At 35.4% G+C, this 20,885-nt stretch overlaps 3 protein-coding genes and 1 pseudogene across 3 annotated transcripts; all 4 read right to left on the bottom strand.

The window, feature by feature from the left end:
* On the bottom strand, positions 1-1,780 carry LOC132275170 (probable aspartic proteinase GIP2). The gene has a single exon (XM_059776585.1). The coding sequence runs from the start codon at positions 1,447-1,449 to the stop codon at positions 208-210; it is 1,242 nt and encodes a 413-aa protein (XP_059632568.1). The 5' UTR covers positions 1,450-1,780; the 3' UTR covers positions 1-207.
* Positions 1,781-3,479: 1,699 nt separating this feature from the next.
* LOC132275169 (probable aspartic proteinase GIP2) lies at positions 3,480-5,062 on the bottom strand. The gene has a single exon (XM_059776584.1). The coding sequence runs from the start codon at positions 4,989-4,991 to the stop codon at positions 3,675-3,677; it is 1,317 nt and encodes a 438-aa protein (XP_059632567.1). The 5' UTR covers positions 4,992-5,062; the 3' UTR covers positions 3,480-3,674.
* Positions 5,063-7,287: 2,225 nt separating this feature from the next.
* On the bottom strand, positions 7,288-8,797 carry LOC132273141 (probable aspartic proteinase GIP2; annotated as a pseudogene).
* A 10,293-nt stretch (positions 8,798-19,090) lies between these two features.
* On the bottom strand, positions 19,091-19,998 carry LOC132273140 (probable aspartic proteinase GIP2). Its single transcript, XM_059774165.1, has one exon. It carries the CDS (start codon positions 19,996-19,998, stop codon positions 19,210-19,212), a length of 789 nt encoding a protein of 262 aa, XP_059630148.1. The 3' UTR covers positions 19,091-19,209.
* Between the last annotated feature and the right edge of the window lie 887 nt (positions 19,999-20,885).

The following is a 20,885-nucleotide window of genomic DNA, read 5'->3' as shown; positions in this document are numbered from 1 at the left end:
TAACATAAAAAAATTATGCTTTATTTAGATTAATAAATAAACATGCTCTGTTTTCATCTATTGAGTTGAAGACATTAATTTAAGCAAGACCAAAAATACAGAAGTAATAACCCAAAATTGATTTGTGGTCGGAGAAAAAAATTGTACGACACCACACCACTAATACATTGGTTATTAACTTGAACAAAACTGTACAGGATATACGACTCAAATTGATTCATGACTAGACATGGAATACAATTTGAGACTCGAACAACTGGTTTGCCTCATCAATAATGATGAGCTAAATCCAAGCATAGAAGTAGCTAAATTAAACTCTAGCAGATTATCCTCCAACTGATAACCCCCAATAACAATAGAAGCCCTAGGCTTCACACCCCCATCCAACATCCCCAAGCACATCACTTCATCACTCACCTTCACCATTGAGTTCCTCCCATGTATCCTCCACTTAACCATCTCGCTCTGCAACATCAGATCAATCACCGGCACGTCCCGGGTGTTTTCGATCCCTTTCGAGCTGAAGCAGAGCCCAAACGGTGCCACTGATGCCACCCTAGTCATGTTCATGACATTGGCAACCTTAATATAAGCTTTGCTAAGTGTTTCATAGACGGTACTCTCCAAAGTGGTGTAAGGCACAATTGTACTAATTGTTGTCCCTCCAATGCCTAATAAAGATGTATCGATCGATAATCGCTTGCCATTTATCTTTATGGACTTCACATTAATGTAATACTCTCTTAACGTACCACCGCCTTGGTCGGTGGTGATGAGTGGTGTGTACATTAATGACTTTGAAATGTCGGTGGCGAATTGGCTCTCACCGGAGATTATGACGCCCTCTGACGACGACAGGCAGACGGTGAATTTCCGGTGGTAGGAGACTGTGTTGGCAAGTTGTGATGGAAGTGCAATTCTGGACCTTCCGAGGCCTAGTACCCCCTTCACACCACTTGCTAGTCCCTTGAGTAACAAAGTGGGGGCTGATGAGAACAGGAAGTGATGGACGGCTGTGATCTGACCGAGCTCTGATCTGACGGCTATGGTGTCTTCTGCTAGATCTCCTTGTGTGACCTTTGTTGTGATGGAATTTTCTGGGCATAGAGTACATGTGTTGGATCTAGACAAGCAATTACCATAATTTTGACAAGAGTTGTTGGTGTTGGCCATTGAGCATTGTAGTGAGCCAGACTTGATGGGCTGGTAAGATGATGACACGTGTGTCGATGCGGAATCAACCCAGAGGAATGGACCGCCAAGATCAACTACAAGGGTGATGGGAACAAGTGGAGTACCCAAATGTATGTGAGTCAAATATTGAAGCGTTGGGAGTTGTTTGGTGACAGGAAGGAGCATAGCATGATTTGGGAAGGATGGTCTCTGAGCAACAGAGATTGAGAGCATGAAAATGAAGGAAAAGAGGAGGTGTTGAAGAGAGGAAGCCATGGAAAGAGACTAGAGAGAGAAAGATAAAACAGATCTAGAGAGAGAGAGAGAGAGAGAGAGAGAGAGAATTGATAAGGGAACCTGCTTTTGGCGTTTGTTACAAATGTTTTTACTGTGTGCGTGTGTGTGTTGCGGTGGGACGCCGCGGCAAGCGAAATTTGACAAATAATATGTAGGAGGAGACAGGAGTGGATAAGATGATAAGTTCTTGAATATATCGATCTGAGTCTTTGCCGAGTAGATTTTAAAGCTATTTTAGTAGTGGATGGTCCCCAAGTGACATATTGGGGCAATGTTTATCTTCATGTTTTGTGAGCATGGGATACACATGTATAGATTATGGTTGGCATTTTCTTTCCTCCGCATCTCTTATTTTCTATATTTAAATGCAATAGAAGGAAGATTAGAGATATTCGTAGCATATTCCAATGCCCATGGGCCATGGTTTTTAAATACGATTGTTACTGGTTGGCTAAATCATTCAACTCCAACTCTAAAGTTTGAGGTCTAGACTGTCCATTTAAATTAATCAATAAAATATAATTGCAATTATGGTGTTGTCGATTGGTTGAGTTCTTCTTCGAATTCCAAAGGTTTTTACTATAGTAAAAGTGCTAGAGTGCAAGCAATAATTTGTACTTTTCTTTTTTATTTATAAAACTCAATTTATATATTTTTTCTAATAATCATTACTTTTCATAATTTATAAAAGGGGGAAGTGCAAAAATAAAAAAATCCCCAATCCTTACTCTCTCTCCCAAGAAACTACCCTGAATAGAAATTTTTACCATAAACCCTTTAAACTATCCCATTTCTCACAAAAAAACACCTGACATCACTATTCAGTTTGGTTTTTGAAAATGATAATGTTACTCTTATTATCATTAGAATATATAAGGGTAAAGTGCAAATAATGCCCCTAAACTATATTTTGTACATTACGTCCCATGAATTAACACATTTTTCTTAAATGGTCATAATGTCATTTCTTATTGAATTACAATTAATATATTTTTCTTTATAAAACAAATACAAACAAAATTATACTATTTTAATGCCATATTTCCATCAAATGTGTATAAATTTACCATTAATTATTGAAATTAATTTTTTAATAAAAATCTTAAGTAGAAAAATTTTAAGTATTTTTTTTTTATTTTTCATGAATATACTGTATGAAAAAAAGAATTTTTTTATTTAAGTAATTTCTTATTTTTTTTAAACTGGGTATAATAAATTTTACTTTAAATAGTAAATTTTTAACAATAAGTTAATCAGTTTAGAAAATGGCTAAATTTGATGGAAGTTACAATGCTTATTTTTATTTTTTTCCATTATTATGATAAATTGATATAAATAATAAAATTAAGGTAAATTTGAAAAAAAAAGAAAAAAAAAAGATAAATGGTATACTTAATATTTAAATATGGAAATGTTAATAAAGATTATTTAATAAGAAATGACCAATTTAATAAAAATGGGTAAAATTGTTTTTTGTGATGGGTATATCTTTAGTTACAATAAATCATTAGTTTAAGGGGGCTGTTTGTAGTTTAGAGGGATTTTTTGCAAAAAATGTAGTAGTTCAGGGGGATTTTTTACAATCAAACGAGGTCATTTTACTAAAGTGTAATTTGGTAATCTAACACCTACGGTGATGGCAAATTTTGATTTTGTTCTTAAATTACACTTTTTAAATTGTTCAGGATACGCTACTTCATTAAGGGGTTTTAAGTGTTTTTTGGTAATAGTTTAGAGTGGTTTATTGCAATTTACCCTTTATAAAATTTGAACTTATTAAGCTTTAAATTTTGGTAGCTGAGTTGACCAAAGGCCAACCACTCTCTTCTTTCTCTCCTGCTCTTTTACATTATCCATACCCCTAACAAATTAAAACCGGTTTATTTTTTCACGGTTTTTTGTGACAGATTTTTGAGCTTAAGAATTAAAAGAGTATTGGACAAGAAAAGACCAATGCATTTTCAAATATCTCATGTTAACATTCTTAATTTGAAAAGGGTCATATTCCATAGTAAATTAATCCCATCAAATTGAAAGCTTTTATTAGATTGCTACTTGGTAGCATAAAGTTACATTTTGAAAGGCTAAAACTGAAAATAATGTAGAATTCTATTAAATAAAATGAGCATTAATCTTGAATTGCCCTTGCATATCCTTATTCGAAGGAAAAAAAAAAAAAAAAACAGGAAAAAGAAATCCTTAATTTAAAAGATTCTGGACTGGGAACAGCTTGTGTTCTTGAGCAGCAGTGAAGAGCTAAACCCAAGCTTTGAGGAAGCCAGATCAAACTCGATCAGATTATTTTCCAATTGATGCCCACCTAACACGATTGAAGTCCTCGGGTTTGATCCTCCGTCCACAAATCCTAAGCATAACACATCCTTCCCAGCTTTCACCATCGAATTGGCACCATAAACTCTCCAATATATACTCTTGCTCTGCAGCACCAGATCGATAGTTGGCACAGCCGGTCCAGTCCTGGTGCTAGCCATGATGGTCTTTGAGCTGAAACACGCTCCGAATGGTTTCACAGATGTCACTCTCTTGATCTTCCTAGCTGCAGCCTTGTTCACAAAATCATTGATAACAGCTTTATAGATTGAAGTATGCAAAATGGTATAAGGGGCTATGGTACTAAGCTTTGTCCCACCGACTCCATTTTTGTCGATGGCTAGCAGGGAAGCGTTGAGAGGGACAAGTTTACCATCAACTTTAATGGATCTCACACCGATAAAATACTCGTCTGAAGGCTCTCCTTCCGTATAAATCGGGGCAGTGCTCACCGGGTTGATGAGGAGAGGAGTGGTGAATAGTGACTTTGACATATCATTGGGATAAGGAGGCATAAAGTAAGGTCCACCGCCAATGAAAATGTCCCCAAAACCATTTTCAGTTGAAGATGGAATACAAAGAGCAAATTTAGGAGGCAATTTGTGTGCCAATGCTATCTGCATAGGTAAGGCAATATGATTCCTTGTAAACCCTACCATCCCCTTGGTAGTCTTAGCAAGGCCTTTCAACATAGATGGCGAATCTGCACATGAGAAAATGAAATGAGGGACATCAGACTGTTGCAAATAAAACTTGCCATCGGTGGAATGCACATTCATGACATCCTCGATAAGCCCTTCACCATATAGCAGGTTCTCGAAGGGGTTGTAAGGGGAGCCACCACAAGTGTTGTTGGTGCAACCCGGCCTGCGTGGTGCATTGCAGCCGCTACAGCCAGAGCCCTTGGCGGCCTTGCATTTCGATGAGCCACACCGAATTGGGCGGTAGGTTGATGTGTTGTATTTGTCACAGTTGAGCCACACCGATTGGCCTCCGAGGTCAATCACTCCATCCCAGAAGTTGAGAGGAGTTCCCATGTCCAATGAAGTAGAGTATTGGAGGGTCACATTGTCTTTCTTGATGGGAAATATTAGGCTTTGGGGCTTTTGCTTCGACAACGACGCCTCGTATGATAAAGAAAAGGAAGCAAAAACAAAGAAGAGGAAAAGATGGAAGCTGGAAGAAGCCATTTGGAATATATCTTGCAATTGAGAGACAGAGCACACAGAAATGGCAAGTGTTTGATAGAATTTATAGTAGGTAGTGAGGGTGGTGTTTGGGAAGATTTCGGAATTAATTAATTGCCTCTAATACGTAGCAGCAGCCATTGTGGTCAGTCAAAGACGATGTGCCTTCTCTGCCGGTGGTCCATTACCATTCCAACAATTCTGTCCAGAACCATTCAGTGAGCATGTGAATTGACTGCTCACTTTCATGGGCATTCAGTCTTACGCGGTTTGTTTGTATACTTGTGTACACGAGGAGTGAATAATTATTCAACATTTGATATAATATTTATACAAAATGTTTGTTTTTATATTTCAATATACTTTTACTAATCTAATTTTACCGTTGCATTAGCAAAAAAAAAAAAAAAAAAAAAAAAATAATTAATTAATTCTGTCTAAAAAAAGAGTGTCATGCTAATTTTGTCTCAAAAAAAGTATTCTGCTTTAGAATCTGTTGGGAGTCAAAGTTCCTTATGAGTCGGGTTCCAAAGCAGGCCAATTTTTTTTTTAAATCGAAGAAGTATTCATTATTTCAAATAAATTTTTTTTGTGATATAGAGAGATGCAACCAACTGATAATAGTATGATTTCATCATGACAATCGTGTCAATGCTATTATTTTGATAATAGTAAAAATTTAGAGTCATATATAGAATAATAAATTAAGCCAAACATAGTCACAAAAATACTTTAAAATGTAAAAAGCACAAAACACCCTCTATATAAAAATAAAAAATGTGCAAGAAAGATTCTCATATGTAGCATGTGCGTGCGTATAAATCTCTATAATTTAATAATTTATAATCATCAATTTTGATTAATTTTTTTTTTAATAAAAAACTCAAAATACTCTTAATAAAATTTATGTATATAAGTAATTTTTATTTTGCTTTAATGACATTTTGGGTATTTCAGTTTTTAAATTAAAAAAATATTATTATTTATTCTATTTGAAAAGTGGTTTTTATTAGTACTTTTTTTTACTGTATAAAACAGGTGTGTTTTTTTTTTGCACTACACCTTGTACATTTATCAGAAAATAATAAACAGAGCCATTGAGCTCATAATCATACGTAGTCTGCGCCCTGATTTCAGTGAGGCATTGATGACGGCAACTATATCCGCTACGGTGAATTCCATTGTTACACAGTAAGATCTCCTAAAGTACACTTGTTCAATCTTATTATTATTATTATTTACATTATATTGTGTTTGTGATCGTTATTTCAATCTGTATGTTGGCTCTCTCTGAGTACTTTTATCAATTCTATTTGGGTATATGACTATGAGTACTATTTTAAAATCCATTGTTAATAATGGTTCAAAAGCGTAGGATTGAAAGAGAATTAAGTTGCTTTGCGCAGGAGGTGTTTGATAAAATGTGTAAGTTGATATTATTTTGTTAAACCCACCATGCCGTCCTGAAAGTAAATTGAACCAATACAGATAGGAGCCTTTTGTCTTGGTTACCCTAACCCAATTGAAATATAAGATGTTATTGAAAAACTATCAAATAGAAAAACATATCATTAAGTTGAATTTTTTTCTTCAAAATTTCTATCGCAAAACTGATATAATATTGTACACGAACGTGACATCAATATCCAGTATTATAAAGTTGATATGTAGAAGTAATTGAAATTGCTATTTTATTCTTGTTAAATTAATAGTTCACTTTTGTTTTATTAACAACTAGTGAATTATTTGATATTTTAAAACTGTTTGAAAGGATTATAATAATATCTTTCCACAGACTTGTCACATGTGCCATTCTAAAATAATTGAGGAACATGTAAAGTTTCGGGTCCTTGGCCTTTTAATTTTGATAGTATTCTAATTATCTACTTCTCCAACAAATTGATTCGATTGATGAATAAGAAAAAAAGAAAAAACTATTAATTTATGTCCGACCATCTATCCTATTTGAGAACTGAGTTTGACTTTAATATTGTTCTGACCTAAAATCTTAAGTGGTTGAGTAGTGTCTTAAACGATTGAGTAGTGATGCATTATTAGTCATATAAATCCATAACGTTCTCATTCAAATCTGATATAGGATAAATAACCTCTAATTAACATGTGGCTTCCGCTGAATTCACCGCTAAATTTAAAATCTCTCTTTGAAGACCACTAATTGAAAATGTCAAGCCCTAACACTTTTTGACCAATAATTGTAACTTAAGAATTGAAAGATTGGACAAGAAAGACCAATGCGTTTTCAAAAACTCAGGTAACTTTCTCTGAAAACGGTCATGTATATTCCAAAGTAAATCCCATCAAATTGAAAGCTTTTAATATATATATATTGGTACTTGGCAGCATAATGTTACATTTTGAAAGGACAAAACTAAAAACGTAGCATGATTTTAAATAAAAATGGACATTAATCTTGAACTGAACTTGCATATCTTTATTCGATTATTGAAAAAAAAAAAAAAAAAAAAAAAAAAAAAAAATCCTTAATTTAAAAAATTCTGGACTGGGAACAACTTGTATTCTTGAGAAGCAGTGAAGAGCTAAACCCAAGCTTTGAGGAAGCTAGATCAAACTCGATTAGATTGTTTTCCAATTGATGCCCACCTAACACGATTGAAGTCCTTGGATTTGATCCTCCATCCACAAATCCTAAGCAGAACACATCGTTCCCAGCTTTCACCAACGAGTTGGCACCGTAAATTCTCCAATACTTACTCTTGCTTTGCAGCACCAGATCGATAGTTGGCACAGCTGGTCCAGTCCTGGTGCTAGCCATGATGGTCTTTGAGCTGAAACACGCTCCGAATGGTGCCACAGATGTCACCCTTTTGATCTTCCTCGATGCAGCCGCCTTCACAAAAGCATTGATAACAGCCTTGTAGATTGAAGTATGCAAAATGGTATAAGGGGCTGTGGTACTAAGCTTTGTCCCACCTACTCCATTTTGTCGATGGCTAGCAAGGAAGAGTTGAGAGATACAAGTGTACCACCGACTTTAATGGACCTCACACCGATGAAATACTCATCAGAAGCATCTCCCTCAGTATAAATCGGGGCAGTGCTCACCGGGTTAATGAGGAGAGGAGTGGTGATTAGTGACTTAGACATGTCATGGGGATAAGGAGGCATAAAGTAAGGTCCACCACCAATGAAAATAGCACCAAATCCATTCTGAGTTGAAGATGGAATACAAAGAGCAAATTTATGAGGTAACTTCTTTGCCAATGCTAGCTGCATAGGCAAGGCAGTTTGAGTCCTTGCAAAGCCTACCATCCCCTTGGTAGTCTCAGCAAGGCCTTCCAAGATACCTGAATCTGCACATGAGAAAAGGAGACGAGGGACATCAGACTGGAGCAAATAAAACTTGCCATCGGTGGAATACACATTCATGACATCCTCGCCAAGTCCAGCAGCATAGAGCAAGTTCTTGAAGGGGTTGTAAGGGGAGCCACCGCAAGTGTTGTTGGTGCAACCCGGCCTACGTGGTCATTGCAGCCCATACACCCAGATCCCTTAGCTGCTGTGCATTTCGAAGAGCCACACCGAATTGGGCGATAGGTTGATGTGTTGTAGTTGTCACAGTTGAGGCATACCAATTGGCCTCCAAGATCAATGGCTCCATCCCAGAAGTTGAGAGGAGTACCCATGTCCATGGAAGTAGAGTATTGGAGGGTCACATTGTCTTTCTTGATGGGAAATATTAGGCTTTGGGGCTTTTTGGACGCCCCATGTGAGAGGGAAAAGGAGGCAACAAGAAGAAAGAAAAGGAAGATATGGAAGGAAGAAGCCATTTGGAACAGCTTGCAATTCAGAAACAGATTAAGCACAAGATTTAAGTGTTGCATCAAATTAATTTATAGTAGCTTGTGAGGGTGGTTTGGGAAGATGAGACATTAATTAATTGCCACTAGAACGTAGTTTCAGAATGGCATCCATCACAGCAATTCTGGTTGGTCAAAGACGATGTGCCTTGAAACCCCATGTGTTCCATTTTATTTGTATAACATATACTTCTATTGAATTTTCATTCTATCAATATAATACGTCATTCTTGCCAGAGATGCCTTGTATATATATAATATTTGAAGATAATACACGCACCCACGTTTTGCCGAATCACGTTTTGAAATCCAAGGCACTCCGCTTATAATTCTTGTGCTCAACGGTAAAATTATTATATGATTTGAAATTAATATGAGCGATATCATATGATATTACAAATTTTAGAATCAAACCACTAGAACTCACTGGTCAGCATGGATAGGCAAACTTTATCTCGTATCCGCAAGAGTAATAATGAATGAAGTATTATATTGATAAAAAACGAAACTTTGCAATTCTCCTACGTACTAAAGCAATGTTTGTATAATATTTAAGATTCCTAAATCGAATGGAAAAGAATAATATATACCACCTTCTCTGTCCATTATCATTCAACATTTATTGTCTGGTAGCATACAATAACGTGAACAGACTCTACACTTTTATGGGTAGGCTTACCTTAGGCCATTGACATCAGCCTTTTTGAATTTTGGTTCTTTAAAAATGTCACATTAATTTTTTCAAGAGCTACATTAACAATTTCAAGAGCCACGTCATCAGCTTTCGCTCTCCAAAAATATACACTCCATCAGGCTCACCGAATTTTCGCTCTCCAAAAAAATATATATGTAAATTTATCATTTTAAAAAAAAAAAATTCCTAGCCGTTATATTTTTTAACGGCTATATTTTCTCAACAACAATATTTTTCAGTCAAACAATATTTTTTGTAAATTATTAAAAAAACTACGATTAATATTATAACTTGAAACAATACATTATCCATTATGGATTAAAAAAAAAAAATTAAACAAAACAATTAAAAATAATTTAAACAATACAATATCTTAAATTGGAATAAGAAAATAAATAGATCAAGGATTACAAAATCCTATGGGAACTTTGGGATGGACCGTGAATTCAAAGATGCTAATATCTTATTTTGTCGTGCAATAATCCAAGCTTTCCCTACTTCTGTTGGTGCCGAATTTGGATCTGTTAACATGATTTGCAATAAAAAAAATTTTGGACAAACAATGCCTAAACAATATATTTTTTATTTAATGAATTTTATTTTATTTTATTTTTTCAAAAAAAAGAGCTCTAAATAACCTATTTTTAGTTTTTTTTCAAAAAAAAAAAAACAATTTCTGCCAAGCAGTGCCTTAAGGCACTGTTCAGTTACATCGTTGGAGGAAAAAACAAAAAAGGCCTAATGCAAAACGGCGCCGTTTTGCATTAGGAAAAAACAAAAAAAATAAAGCAGCGATCGCGGGCGAGCCGGCCCGCGATCGCTGGTGAGCCCCCCTTTGTTTAGCTAGGCCTCTGTGTGGCCTTTAGGCTATCTGCTCTCGGAAATTGGGCTTCCGCGAGTCCGCGCACTTGCTCTTAGGACAATATATTTGGTAGAGTTAGTGGGAAAAGAAAAGAAAAGGACAATATTAGGTTAGGTGTGAGAGAAAGGAAAAAAGGCAAGGAAAAAAAATATTCATAATCTTTAATTGTGTATGGTTGATTATCGAAGAAAAATAACATGAATTATATAGGCCTAGTTTGAGGGAGCTTCCTGAAGCCTCAAAAATTCTTTCTAAATTTGACATTTTTTTTGGTCTGTGTTATCTATGATTAGAGGGTGTATGTTGCTCCAATTTGCATTTGAATTAGCTTATTAAATTTGTGTTGAATCTCTTTGTTTTATTTTTCTTTACCCCATTTTGGCATTTATTTTTGTGAATACATTATATTCCATCTTCATATTATATTAGGGAGCTGTACGATAGACTGTCACTTTTATGGGTAGTTTTACGTAGTAGTGTCTAGTTTGTATGTATAGATGTGTCCATGTATATAACTATATATGGACTATGTGGTATATCTTAAAAGGCAAAAGTGCAAATCACTACGAACTATTTCAAAGTTGTAAGATACCTGAAGTATTATTTTGATCAATTTAGTCCCTTAACTATTTAAATATTGCATGTTAGTGGGTCATGTCACTTTAGTTTTGCATTAAATGACAAAAATACCCTTACATATGACCGTTTTATCCCCTTTCCATATAAGAACTCAATTTTTTTTTTTTTTTTTTAGTTAAAACATATAAGAACTCATTTGCTGTAAATTTAGTTCATATTTCTCCTTTCTCTCTACAACTGAAGGCGCTCTCCAACCATGAGTATGATTTTAAAATCAATAGATCAACATTATAAACATTTGAAAATTTTCAAAGATGTCTACTTTCCATCAGATAAGGAGACAGCACTTAGTGAGGGGCCGACCGACTGCATTATTCAAGTACACGATCCCATGCACTATGCGGACTTCAAAATGTTAATTTCAAGTCCATTTTCTGTATAAATAGAAAGTTTCCCTTCAATGTATCTTTCAATTTTCTTTTCCTCCTCTTGTAATATTTCTCTGTACTCGTTTGGAAGTTCAATAAAGAATGTTTTCTGTAAGTCTGTTTAAGTTTCTTATTGTTGTACTTATTCTTGTCATATATTTTGTCATATATTATTGTTGTATTGTTTATTGTTGTATTGTTCTGTGTTGTACGATCCTTCAACTCTTTTGGTATCAGAGCCAATGTTGGCTTAATTTTCTATTGTTAATGCTTATTAGGTACTGGTAGCATGATTATTATTATACTTATGTAATGAACAACACGACTACTTTTCTGTCTAACTTATATTTAAACCAGATTCAATTATGGGTCGTCCAAAAGTCGCGTTGGAATGTTTAACCCGCTTTTTGCATTAAATTGCTGCACAGGGTATTGTTTCCAGTAAATCGTTGACACACGAGGAATAAAATCTCTCTTAAGCAGAATGATGACAGAATAGTAACTTACTGTTCACTATATAATATTATAATATTTATACTATGCAGTCCTTAAAGCATTAACAATATTTAATAGACATGTTAAAACCATCTTTCTCCTCTTCAGGAGTACAGGAAAATCAGGATTCAGAATTGATAAAAAATATTGAATTAGTGGAATGGACCAATGTTCAAAATAAATTGAACAGATGGACTATTCCTCCAGTAAGTGCTAAGAGCATTTACAAAATCGGAATGCTTAATCTCACTGATCTATGGACTGTCAAGACCATGGAACAGACTATGCAATTAAGTACTCAAGACACAATGATTAGATTGTTGTCTTCCCGTGACCTTCAGAGGCACATGCACAAATATAAGTACATCCATATAGGTTTAATTCAAATTGCTTTTAAACCTTTAACCTTGCTAGGTATGGATGCTTGTATTCAAGCAACCCTTCGGGATGCTCGATGTCTGAAATTTCACCCTTCTTTGATGGGTGCATTGGAAACCAGTCTATGTCATGGACCGGTTTATTTTAATGTCTATCCTAGTCTGAATTTATCTCTAACAGCTAAAAATATCCATGAAGCAGTTAGTCTTCATGTTCAGACCTATGGGTATGATTATTTACCTGGATCGGAAGTGATAAGTGTTATTTATCGCATCCATTACAAAGTACTTTATACTTTGTGTCCAAATGCCATACGCAAGGACTCTAAAGGAGTAACAGCGTTATGGGATACCAATATGTTCACATCAAATGTTGCCACAAAAAAGATGATTCCTTGGAGTGAAATAACATTTCCTGAACATTGGACAATTTCTAATGCAGTACCAGCCAAGCCCATTGCTAACCATAGCTTGGACTGTGTTATTCGGGACCAGGATGGTGATGTTTTTCTAAATTTCAGAAAATCATTAGATCTACCCAGATCTACATCATCTAAAGGAAGTCATCTTCCTTATCATGTTTCTTGTCCTCCTTCTCGCCATTCGGTATCGTCGGATTACAGAAAGGAAGATCTCCCTGAAGTAGTTGGTTCCAATCACCTCAAGCTGAAAGGAATATAGCAATCTCAGAATCAAATTCCAAGAGAAGTCTACGAGAAAGCACCAATAGGTATGTCTCGTCGCCAATTTGGAATTGAATTCAGCCCAACTCCATCAGAAATGGGAATCGGAAATGAATCTGTCAAGGATCAATTTGATGATCCTACAGACATAAATGACCCTCATGAATATTAGTTTTAATAGATTTTGTCCCAGATAGAATTGCCATTAATACTGAATTTCAACAGGATCAATATAAAGAATTCCGAAATTGGTATTTTAAAGCTTTTGACTAAAATCAATTACAGCTTTTTAAAACTCAATTTTATGACTTTCTACAAGAACGCAAAATGGTTATACTTTTGTTTCTTGGTTTTTTATGACAAATCATTCTCTTGTTAATATAAACATATTGGATGATTTCCTCAAACCATGGACTACATCTGAAGATAAGGTTTTGTGACAGGTCTTCTAAGGTCACGAAGGGGCAATGAGTCCGTATGGGTCATCATTGACAGATTGACCAAGACGACTCACTTTTGGCCTATTAAGGCAACAGATGATGCAGAGAAGCTTGGTGTTCTTTATGTGAAAGAGATTGTAAGTTTACATGGAGTTCCAGTAACCATTGTGTCAGATAGGGATGCTAAGTTCACTTCGAAGTTCTGGGAAGGACTTCAAGCAGCGTTTGGCTTAGCGTTGCATCTGAGTACGGCATTCCATCCACAGACTGACGGTTAGTCGGAGCGTACTATCCAGATTTTAGAGGATATGCTCCAGGCATGTGTGCTTGACTTGGGTGGTAGTTGGGAGGATCACCTTCCACTTATTGAATTTGCCTACAACAATAGTTATCAGGCGAGCATTCAGATGGCTCCATTTGAGGCGTTGTATGGTAGACCCTAGTAGGTCTCCTGTTTGTTGGACTGAGGTAGGCGAGACAGCCGCCTTAGGACCTGACATTGTACTCGAGACTACTGAGAAGATTAAGTTGATAAGACAGATGTTACTTACAGCTCAGAGCCGACAGAAGAGTTATGCGGATAAGCGGAGACGGTCGTTATCCTTTGAGGTGGGAGACCACGTTTTTCTTCGGGTTTCTCCACGGAAGGGATTGATGAGATTCGAGAAAAGTGGCAAGTTGTCGCCACGATTCATTGGACCATTTTAGATTTTGGACCATGTAGGAGAGGTTGCCTACAGACTTACTTTGCCACCACAGTGGGATAGGGTCCACAATGTTTTCCATGTATCAATGTTACGGAAGTACGAGCCAGATCCATCTCAAATTTTGAGTTGGGTTGATGTAGACATTGATGAAGATGTTTGCTACGAGGAAGGACCAATTCAGATTCTTGACACACAACAAAAGGTGTCGAGGAACAAGACGATACCAATGGTGAAAGTCCTTTGGAGACACCACGGAGTCAAGGAGGCTACTTGGGAGCTCGAACAGGAGGTTCGCTCCAAGTATCCAGAGTTGTTTTCTTCTCCAGGTATGTCTTAATTTCGGGGACGAAATCTTTTAAAGTTGGGGAGAATGTAATGTCTGTAAGTTATAAAGAAAAAAAAAAAAAAAAAAGGTGGGACTCACAGCTTTTGTAAAGTGGTCATAAGGCCACGTTTTTTTTTTTTCATTTTTTCTTGTTCTCTGTTTTCTTTTCTCCCGCAGCCTCTCTGTTCCTTTTTATTTTCTTTTTTCTTTTTTTCTTTTTCTTCTACAATTTCAAATCTTGATTGCTCTCTCAATCCTTGGTGGATTTGAGAGCCGTTTGAGGCAAAACGACGAGCACGACGAGCTCTACGTGCTAGTACCAGAAATTCTACCTTTTGGTCCTCTTTGGGAGCTCAAATTTAAAAACCTGTTTCTAGGGATTTTGCTCATTTTGAGGTAGGGGCATCTTAATCCACTTCTTTCTTGTTCTATTGTGAATTACACCTCCTTGTTGTGTCAAACATTTTTAATTGAGAGTTAATTGTATCTATGATTGTATGAATGATGTCTAGAGAATTTTCAAGAGCTTGATTATGACTTGTTTCATATGTAAAATATGTTTAGATGTTGCTTTATCATGCCCACTATGTGTTAACATGCTGAAAATGACAAATGAGAACATGTTTATTTAGATTGTGCCAAATTTCCCATTGTCATAATATTGAGATTATATGTACATCCATGCACATGTCATTGGGATGCATGAAATGGTAGAATTTGTCTTGAAATGAAAATGGGGGAAATTTTGGGAGAAGAGTTTTGTCAAATAGTTTTGATAAACCCGGTCGCTGCGGGGTTACCAACGGGCCAGAGGTTAATATAGCCTAGAGGGGACTAGGGAGTCGCCCTAGCGTGGTTGAGCTATTTGGGCCCCTCGATGACGCTGCGGGGTTACCAAAGGTCTAGGGACGATAGTCAATCCTCCTCTCGTGTCGCGGCGGGGTTACCAAAGGGCGGGCTGTATTAACATTTGAAAGTGATGGTTTTGTGAATGAAAATGGGGAGTGACATTAGCATGCATTGCATTTCATTGCACTGCATGGTTTATAATTGGAATTGACGTGTATATTATTTTAATTCCCTATATTGCATGATCCCTATTTCCCATTGGCCTATGCTTTTTTTGGATTTACAAGGACACAAGAATTGTGTATTAAGTGTCACCTACTTAGCTTTATACTCACCCTACTATTTATATTATTTTTTTCAGGTCTTGGAAATGAACCGGTGGACGACAATCCACCTCAAGCTGGAAAGTTGTTAGAAGGTTATTTGCTATTTTGTATTTTGACCGTTTTATGTATATTCATAGTTGTGGAGATGTAACTAAGTTAGTATTCATGGTCTTGTAACTTAAGAACGAACTTATCTTTTGTTTGATGTAAATGAAACTAATGGAATTATGGTATATGTTTCCATGCAATTGTGTCATGTAACGTTGTAAGACAGGAACTTTAAATCTTAACCATGTATTTTGGGACTGTAATTATGTTAATTTAGATTAATTGGTGTGTGGATGTTCCACCATGAGAGAAACTATGTTGATGTATAATGAACGGATGAATGGGATGCTGGATGATTTTATGTGTTTTGTGTATTGGGACAGGTTGTTGAAAGCCCATTTTTAGGGGAGGTTCTGCCGAATTTTTTTTAAAATTTTGGCATCAGCTATGGTCGTTACAGTATAGGTGAGACAGAGAGAGGTCAGATCTTCATACAAACATGGTCGATTTGAAGCCCGATCTTCAAACAACGTCAAAAATGTTAGACAGAGCACAACAAAAACAAGAAGAAGAAGCCGATGAACTCTTTCGTTCCAAGAAGACGACCTTCAGATCTGATTCAGTGTCGTCGATTTCAACCTCACTGCAGTGACAAGAAGACCACTGTGAATCGCCTCTGAATCGCCTTGCTGCGTGAACCCTAGAAAGTGTTCTGCGATATCTTTATAGCAATTGTCAAAATGGAACAAGTTTGGTGCTTGTTCTTGCCGTATTAAAATGGGCCGATACAATTTGGGAACAAGGCAAGAACACTGATTTTTTGTTCCAACAATTGGCCCATTCTTGCAAAATGTTCTTGCACTGTTGAAAACAATGCAAACCATGCCAAACAAGTTTTGGGCCTCAACAATTTGCACAGTAAGGAAGAGAATAGAACATGGTAGAACATCCTCCAAACATGCTCTTACTTCCATTGATTTTTTTTTTTGATTAATATATAATTAATACCTGGTTCATTAAATTGATACTTGCTTATTGTCGTGGCAGAGATGCCTTATATAATAAATTCATTACTATATTATAATATAAAGATATATATATATATATATATATATATATATATATATATATATATATAAGATGTGGACCAACTTTTGTGGAATCACGCTCTGCAATTCGAAGCACTCCGCGTCCAAGTGTGCTGCCAAACCCTCTAGAACTAAGATTGGTCTAGCATGCCAAAAAGTTAACCTCTTAAAATAATTTATTCACGTAAATAAATTACATGTTTATAGGAACACGTGAAGTTTCTGGTACCTGACCTTTTGATTTTGATTGTATTCTAATTTATCTAATACTCCAACAATTTGATTCGGTGGTGGATGAAAATGCAAGGAAAAGAAAGACGAGGAGAAGATTGAACCTTTAACTTGCGTTTGGTTTAGAAAGTAGAAGAAAAGCAGGGATCTGGGGAATGAGGAGGAGTTCATTAACCCCCCTTAATAGTGATTTTCTAGTGTCTTTAAAACGCACAAAAAAGAGAAAAAAAAATTAGGAGAGTTTATGAGTTGCATTACATGCACGAAATGGCTTTGAGAAATACAATCAATTTGTGATTTTTACTTATAGTAATTTATCAAAATAAAATTAAAAATAAATACACAAGCAATAACTAAAATACAAGTAAAGTTTACTTGTACTCTTTTCATTTTACCAAGGACTAGTTGTTGAAAATCTTTAACTTTACAGTTCCTCGTTTAAACGCTCTCGACTTTAGTCTTAGTAAATTTTTGTAGACGAATGGCTGGTAGAACACGAACACTTTCGAATATTCTGTTCTATTCGTAGCATGATCAAATCCTCTTTTCAACAATTTGTAGATCAAAGAAGAAAAATCCTACTTCTGAACGGAATTAATTAACTGAATCGATAATCATGCTTGAATTCCAATCAGATAAAGGACTCCATCGATCCTAAGATCAGTACTCATATGTATAAAATGTGCTCTCAAAGAAGCAAATAAATTATGCTTGACATACTCATCGAAAGGATCTCCTTGAGTATAAATCGGGGCAGTTTGAGTCCTTGCAAAGCCTAGCACCCCATTGATACCACTACCAAGGCCTTGCAAGAGAGATGTAGGTGCACACGAGAAGGGGAAATGAATGAAGCACATTGGCCTGCAGCAAATAAAACTTACCATCCGTTGTATCCACAGACATGACATCCTCACCAAGCCTATCGTCCTTGCGCACCTCTTGAGGATGGGGTTATAACGTGAGACGGTGGTTGGTGCACCAGGGACTGCGCGCGGGTTTTGAAGAACCACACCGAATTGGGCGATAGGAGGATGACTTATATATATATTCATCACAGTTAAGCCATGCCAATAGGCCAGAAAGATCAATGACTCCATCCAACAAGTTGAGAGCAATTGTTTACATTAACAATTGTTTCAATGGTTTACATTATCAATTGTTTATGGAAAACTAATATTAGAAACATTAATTGTTTCAAATTGTAAATAATTTTAATTTATAAAATATTTTTTGAATACTTCCATTCCATTTTGGTAAAAATATATCATTGTTAACTTGATGAAATATGTATATTTTTAAAATATATATTAATTAAATAAATCTTACAAGATTTAACAAAACACAATTATAATAATCGAAACAGAGAAGTACTTTAGTAATTTTATATAATGAATAGTTATAAATTTTTTATTTATAGTAAAAAATATTAACATATATAATATACAATTTTAATACTCAATGGAGATTAATATCTAAATTTAATTTTTTTTATAATTTTTAATGTACATTTTTTTAAGAAAATGTACGAGAATGGGAGGAAATGATCACTTTTGTTAGTTTTGGTCATTTATTTGTTAGTATATAGGTGCACGCGGTTTTATGAAATTTCATGTGAACACGACTAAGATAACTCATTTTTCTCATTAATAGAAATATAAGATGTTATTGAAATTAAAACTATCAAACAGAAAACATACCATTATGTAGGTTGAATTTCTTTCAAATATTGTTCATCACAAATTTCTATATGATATTGTCAACGAGCATGATATTAATGTCCAGTGATTCACATTACCATTTTATTCTTGTGAAATCGATTGTTAACTTTAGTTTAATTAACCACTAGTTATTTTATAAGTTTGAACTGTTAGAAAGAATTATTCAACATGTACTCTCATCACATATGACCTCTTATAATAATTTATTCACGTGAATAAATTATATGTCAACAGGAATATGCATGTGAAGTTTGTGTTTTACGTTATTGGACAAGAAAGACATGCATTTTAAAAGAATATATATACATATATATATAGTTACATTCTTCCAAAAGTATCATATTCCATATATAAATGAAGACTATCAAATTGTAAGTTTTTAAAATATAGATTGGTACTTGGTAGCATAACCTTACATTTTGAAAGGACAAAACAAAAAACGCAGCATGCTTTTAAATAAAATGAGCATTAATCTTGAACTAAACCAGCATATCCTTATTCGATTTAAAAAATAAAAAAAAAAACTCTTAATTTAAAAGATTCTGGACTGGGAACAAGTTGTATTCTTGAGCAGCAGTGAAGAGCTAAACCGAAGCTTTGAGGAAGCTAGATCAAACTCCAGTAGATAGTTTTCCAATAGATGGCCACCCAACACGATTGAAGTGATTGGGTTTGATCCTCCATCCTCAAATCCCAAGCATAATACATCCTTCCCAACTTTCACCATCGAGTTGGCACCATAAATTCTCCAATACTTTGTCTTGCTTTGCAGCACTAGATCTATAGTTAGCACAGGCGGTCCAGTGTTGGTGCTAACCAGGACAGTCTTGGAGCTGAAACACGCTCCGAATGGTGCTACAGATTTCACTCTCTTCATCTTCCTAGACGCAGCCGCCTTCACAAAAGCATTGATAACAGCCTCATAGATTGAAGTAGCCAAAAGGGGATGAGGGGCTACGGTACTAAGCGTTGTCCCGCCAATTCCATTTTTGTCAATGGCTAGTAAGGAAGCGTTGAGAGGCACAAGCTTACCATCCACCCGAATAGATTTCACACCAATGAAATACTCAGCAGAAGGACCTCCTGATCGTGTAAGAACGGGAGGTCTGCTGACGGGAATAGTGATGAGAGGAGTGGTGATGAGTGAATGAGACATGTCATTGGGATAAGGAGGCATATAGTAAGGTCCTCCACCAATGAAAATTGTCCCAAATCCATTTTCAGTTGAAGAAGGAATACAAACAGCGAATTTATTAGGCAATTTGGATGCCAATGCTAGCTGCGTAGGTAAGGCAGTATTAGACCTTGCGAAACCTACCATCCCCTTGGTAGTCTCTGTTGGGAAACGTGTAAGTTTTAAAAACTGTTCTAGAAATTTTGATTCATAGATCTTGATTCATCACATACAAACAAGTTTTATATAAAAATAAAATATGATGTCTCATTCAATAAAACTAGATTGAATACTTACATCAAAGGTCTGAATAAACCTTTAAATCTTTCCTCTAAAGTGAATGTTCTCGCTTATTGTAGATCCCTTAGTAAGATGTCTTCTCCTAAAATCTCCATCTTCTTGTTAATTGTTCTGCCTTTAGGAATCACTCATATGCCTCCATGAATGACCTTGGAAAATTAGGCTTGTGCGAGCCTCCATTAGATGGGAACATAAACCCTAATTTTCTAGAGAGTTCTTCTTCCCAAAAAAATCACCCCTAAAATATACATAGATCATGTATATTTATAGGCAACATAAAGATAAAGAAAATGAAACAACAAATCATTCTCAATCTCTAATTCACATGTCTCAAATCTAATATGATTCCAATATCAAGTTGGGCTATGAGTGAGAATCATTTGGACTTATTATTTTATTGGCTACAATGAATTAATAATTGACCCGGTCCATGGACCCAATTCAATCAATTCATAAATTAATTTATACTCCACTAAAAGAAATTAATTGAACTCCAATTAAATAATAAATAACCTCTAAGTCAATATTGCACTTTGACCCCTCTATGCATAATTAGTTATCGGATAAATAAAGCCATCAATCCGACTACTTAATTAATATATTTATTTTGATACCTTTGATTATTTCTGGCTCGATCACAATAAAATATTTGTTTGACAAAAATAATAATTTAAATAAATAAATATATAATAAATCATTTTGTCTAAAAACACACGAAAACCTTCGAATTTACT

Source organism: Cornus florida, unplaced genomic scaffold, assembly GCF_030987335.1.
Source record: "Cornus florida cultivar Cherokee Brave unplaced genomic scaffold, ASM3098733v1 CherokeeBrave_3.0.0_Hap2_Chr09, whole genome shotgun sequence".
Classification (NCBI taxonomy): Eukaryota; Viridiplantae; Streptophyta; class Magnoliopsida; order Cornales; family Cornaceae; genus Cornus; species Cornus florida.
The sequence above is the reverse complement of the archived record's forward strand: the minus strand, read 5'-3'. Positions and strand labels throughout refer to the sequence as shown.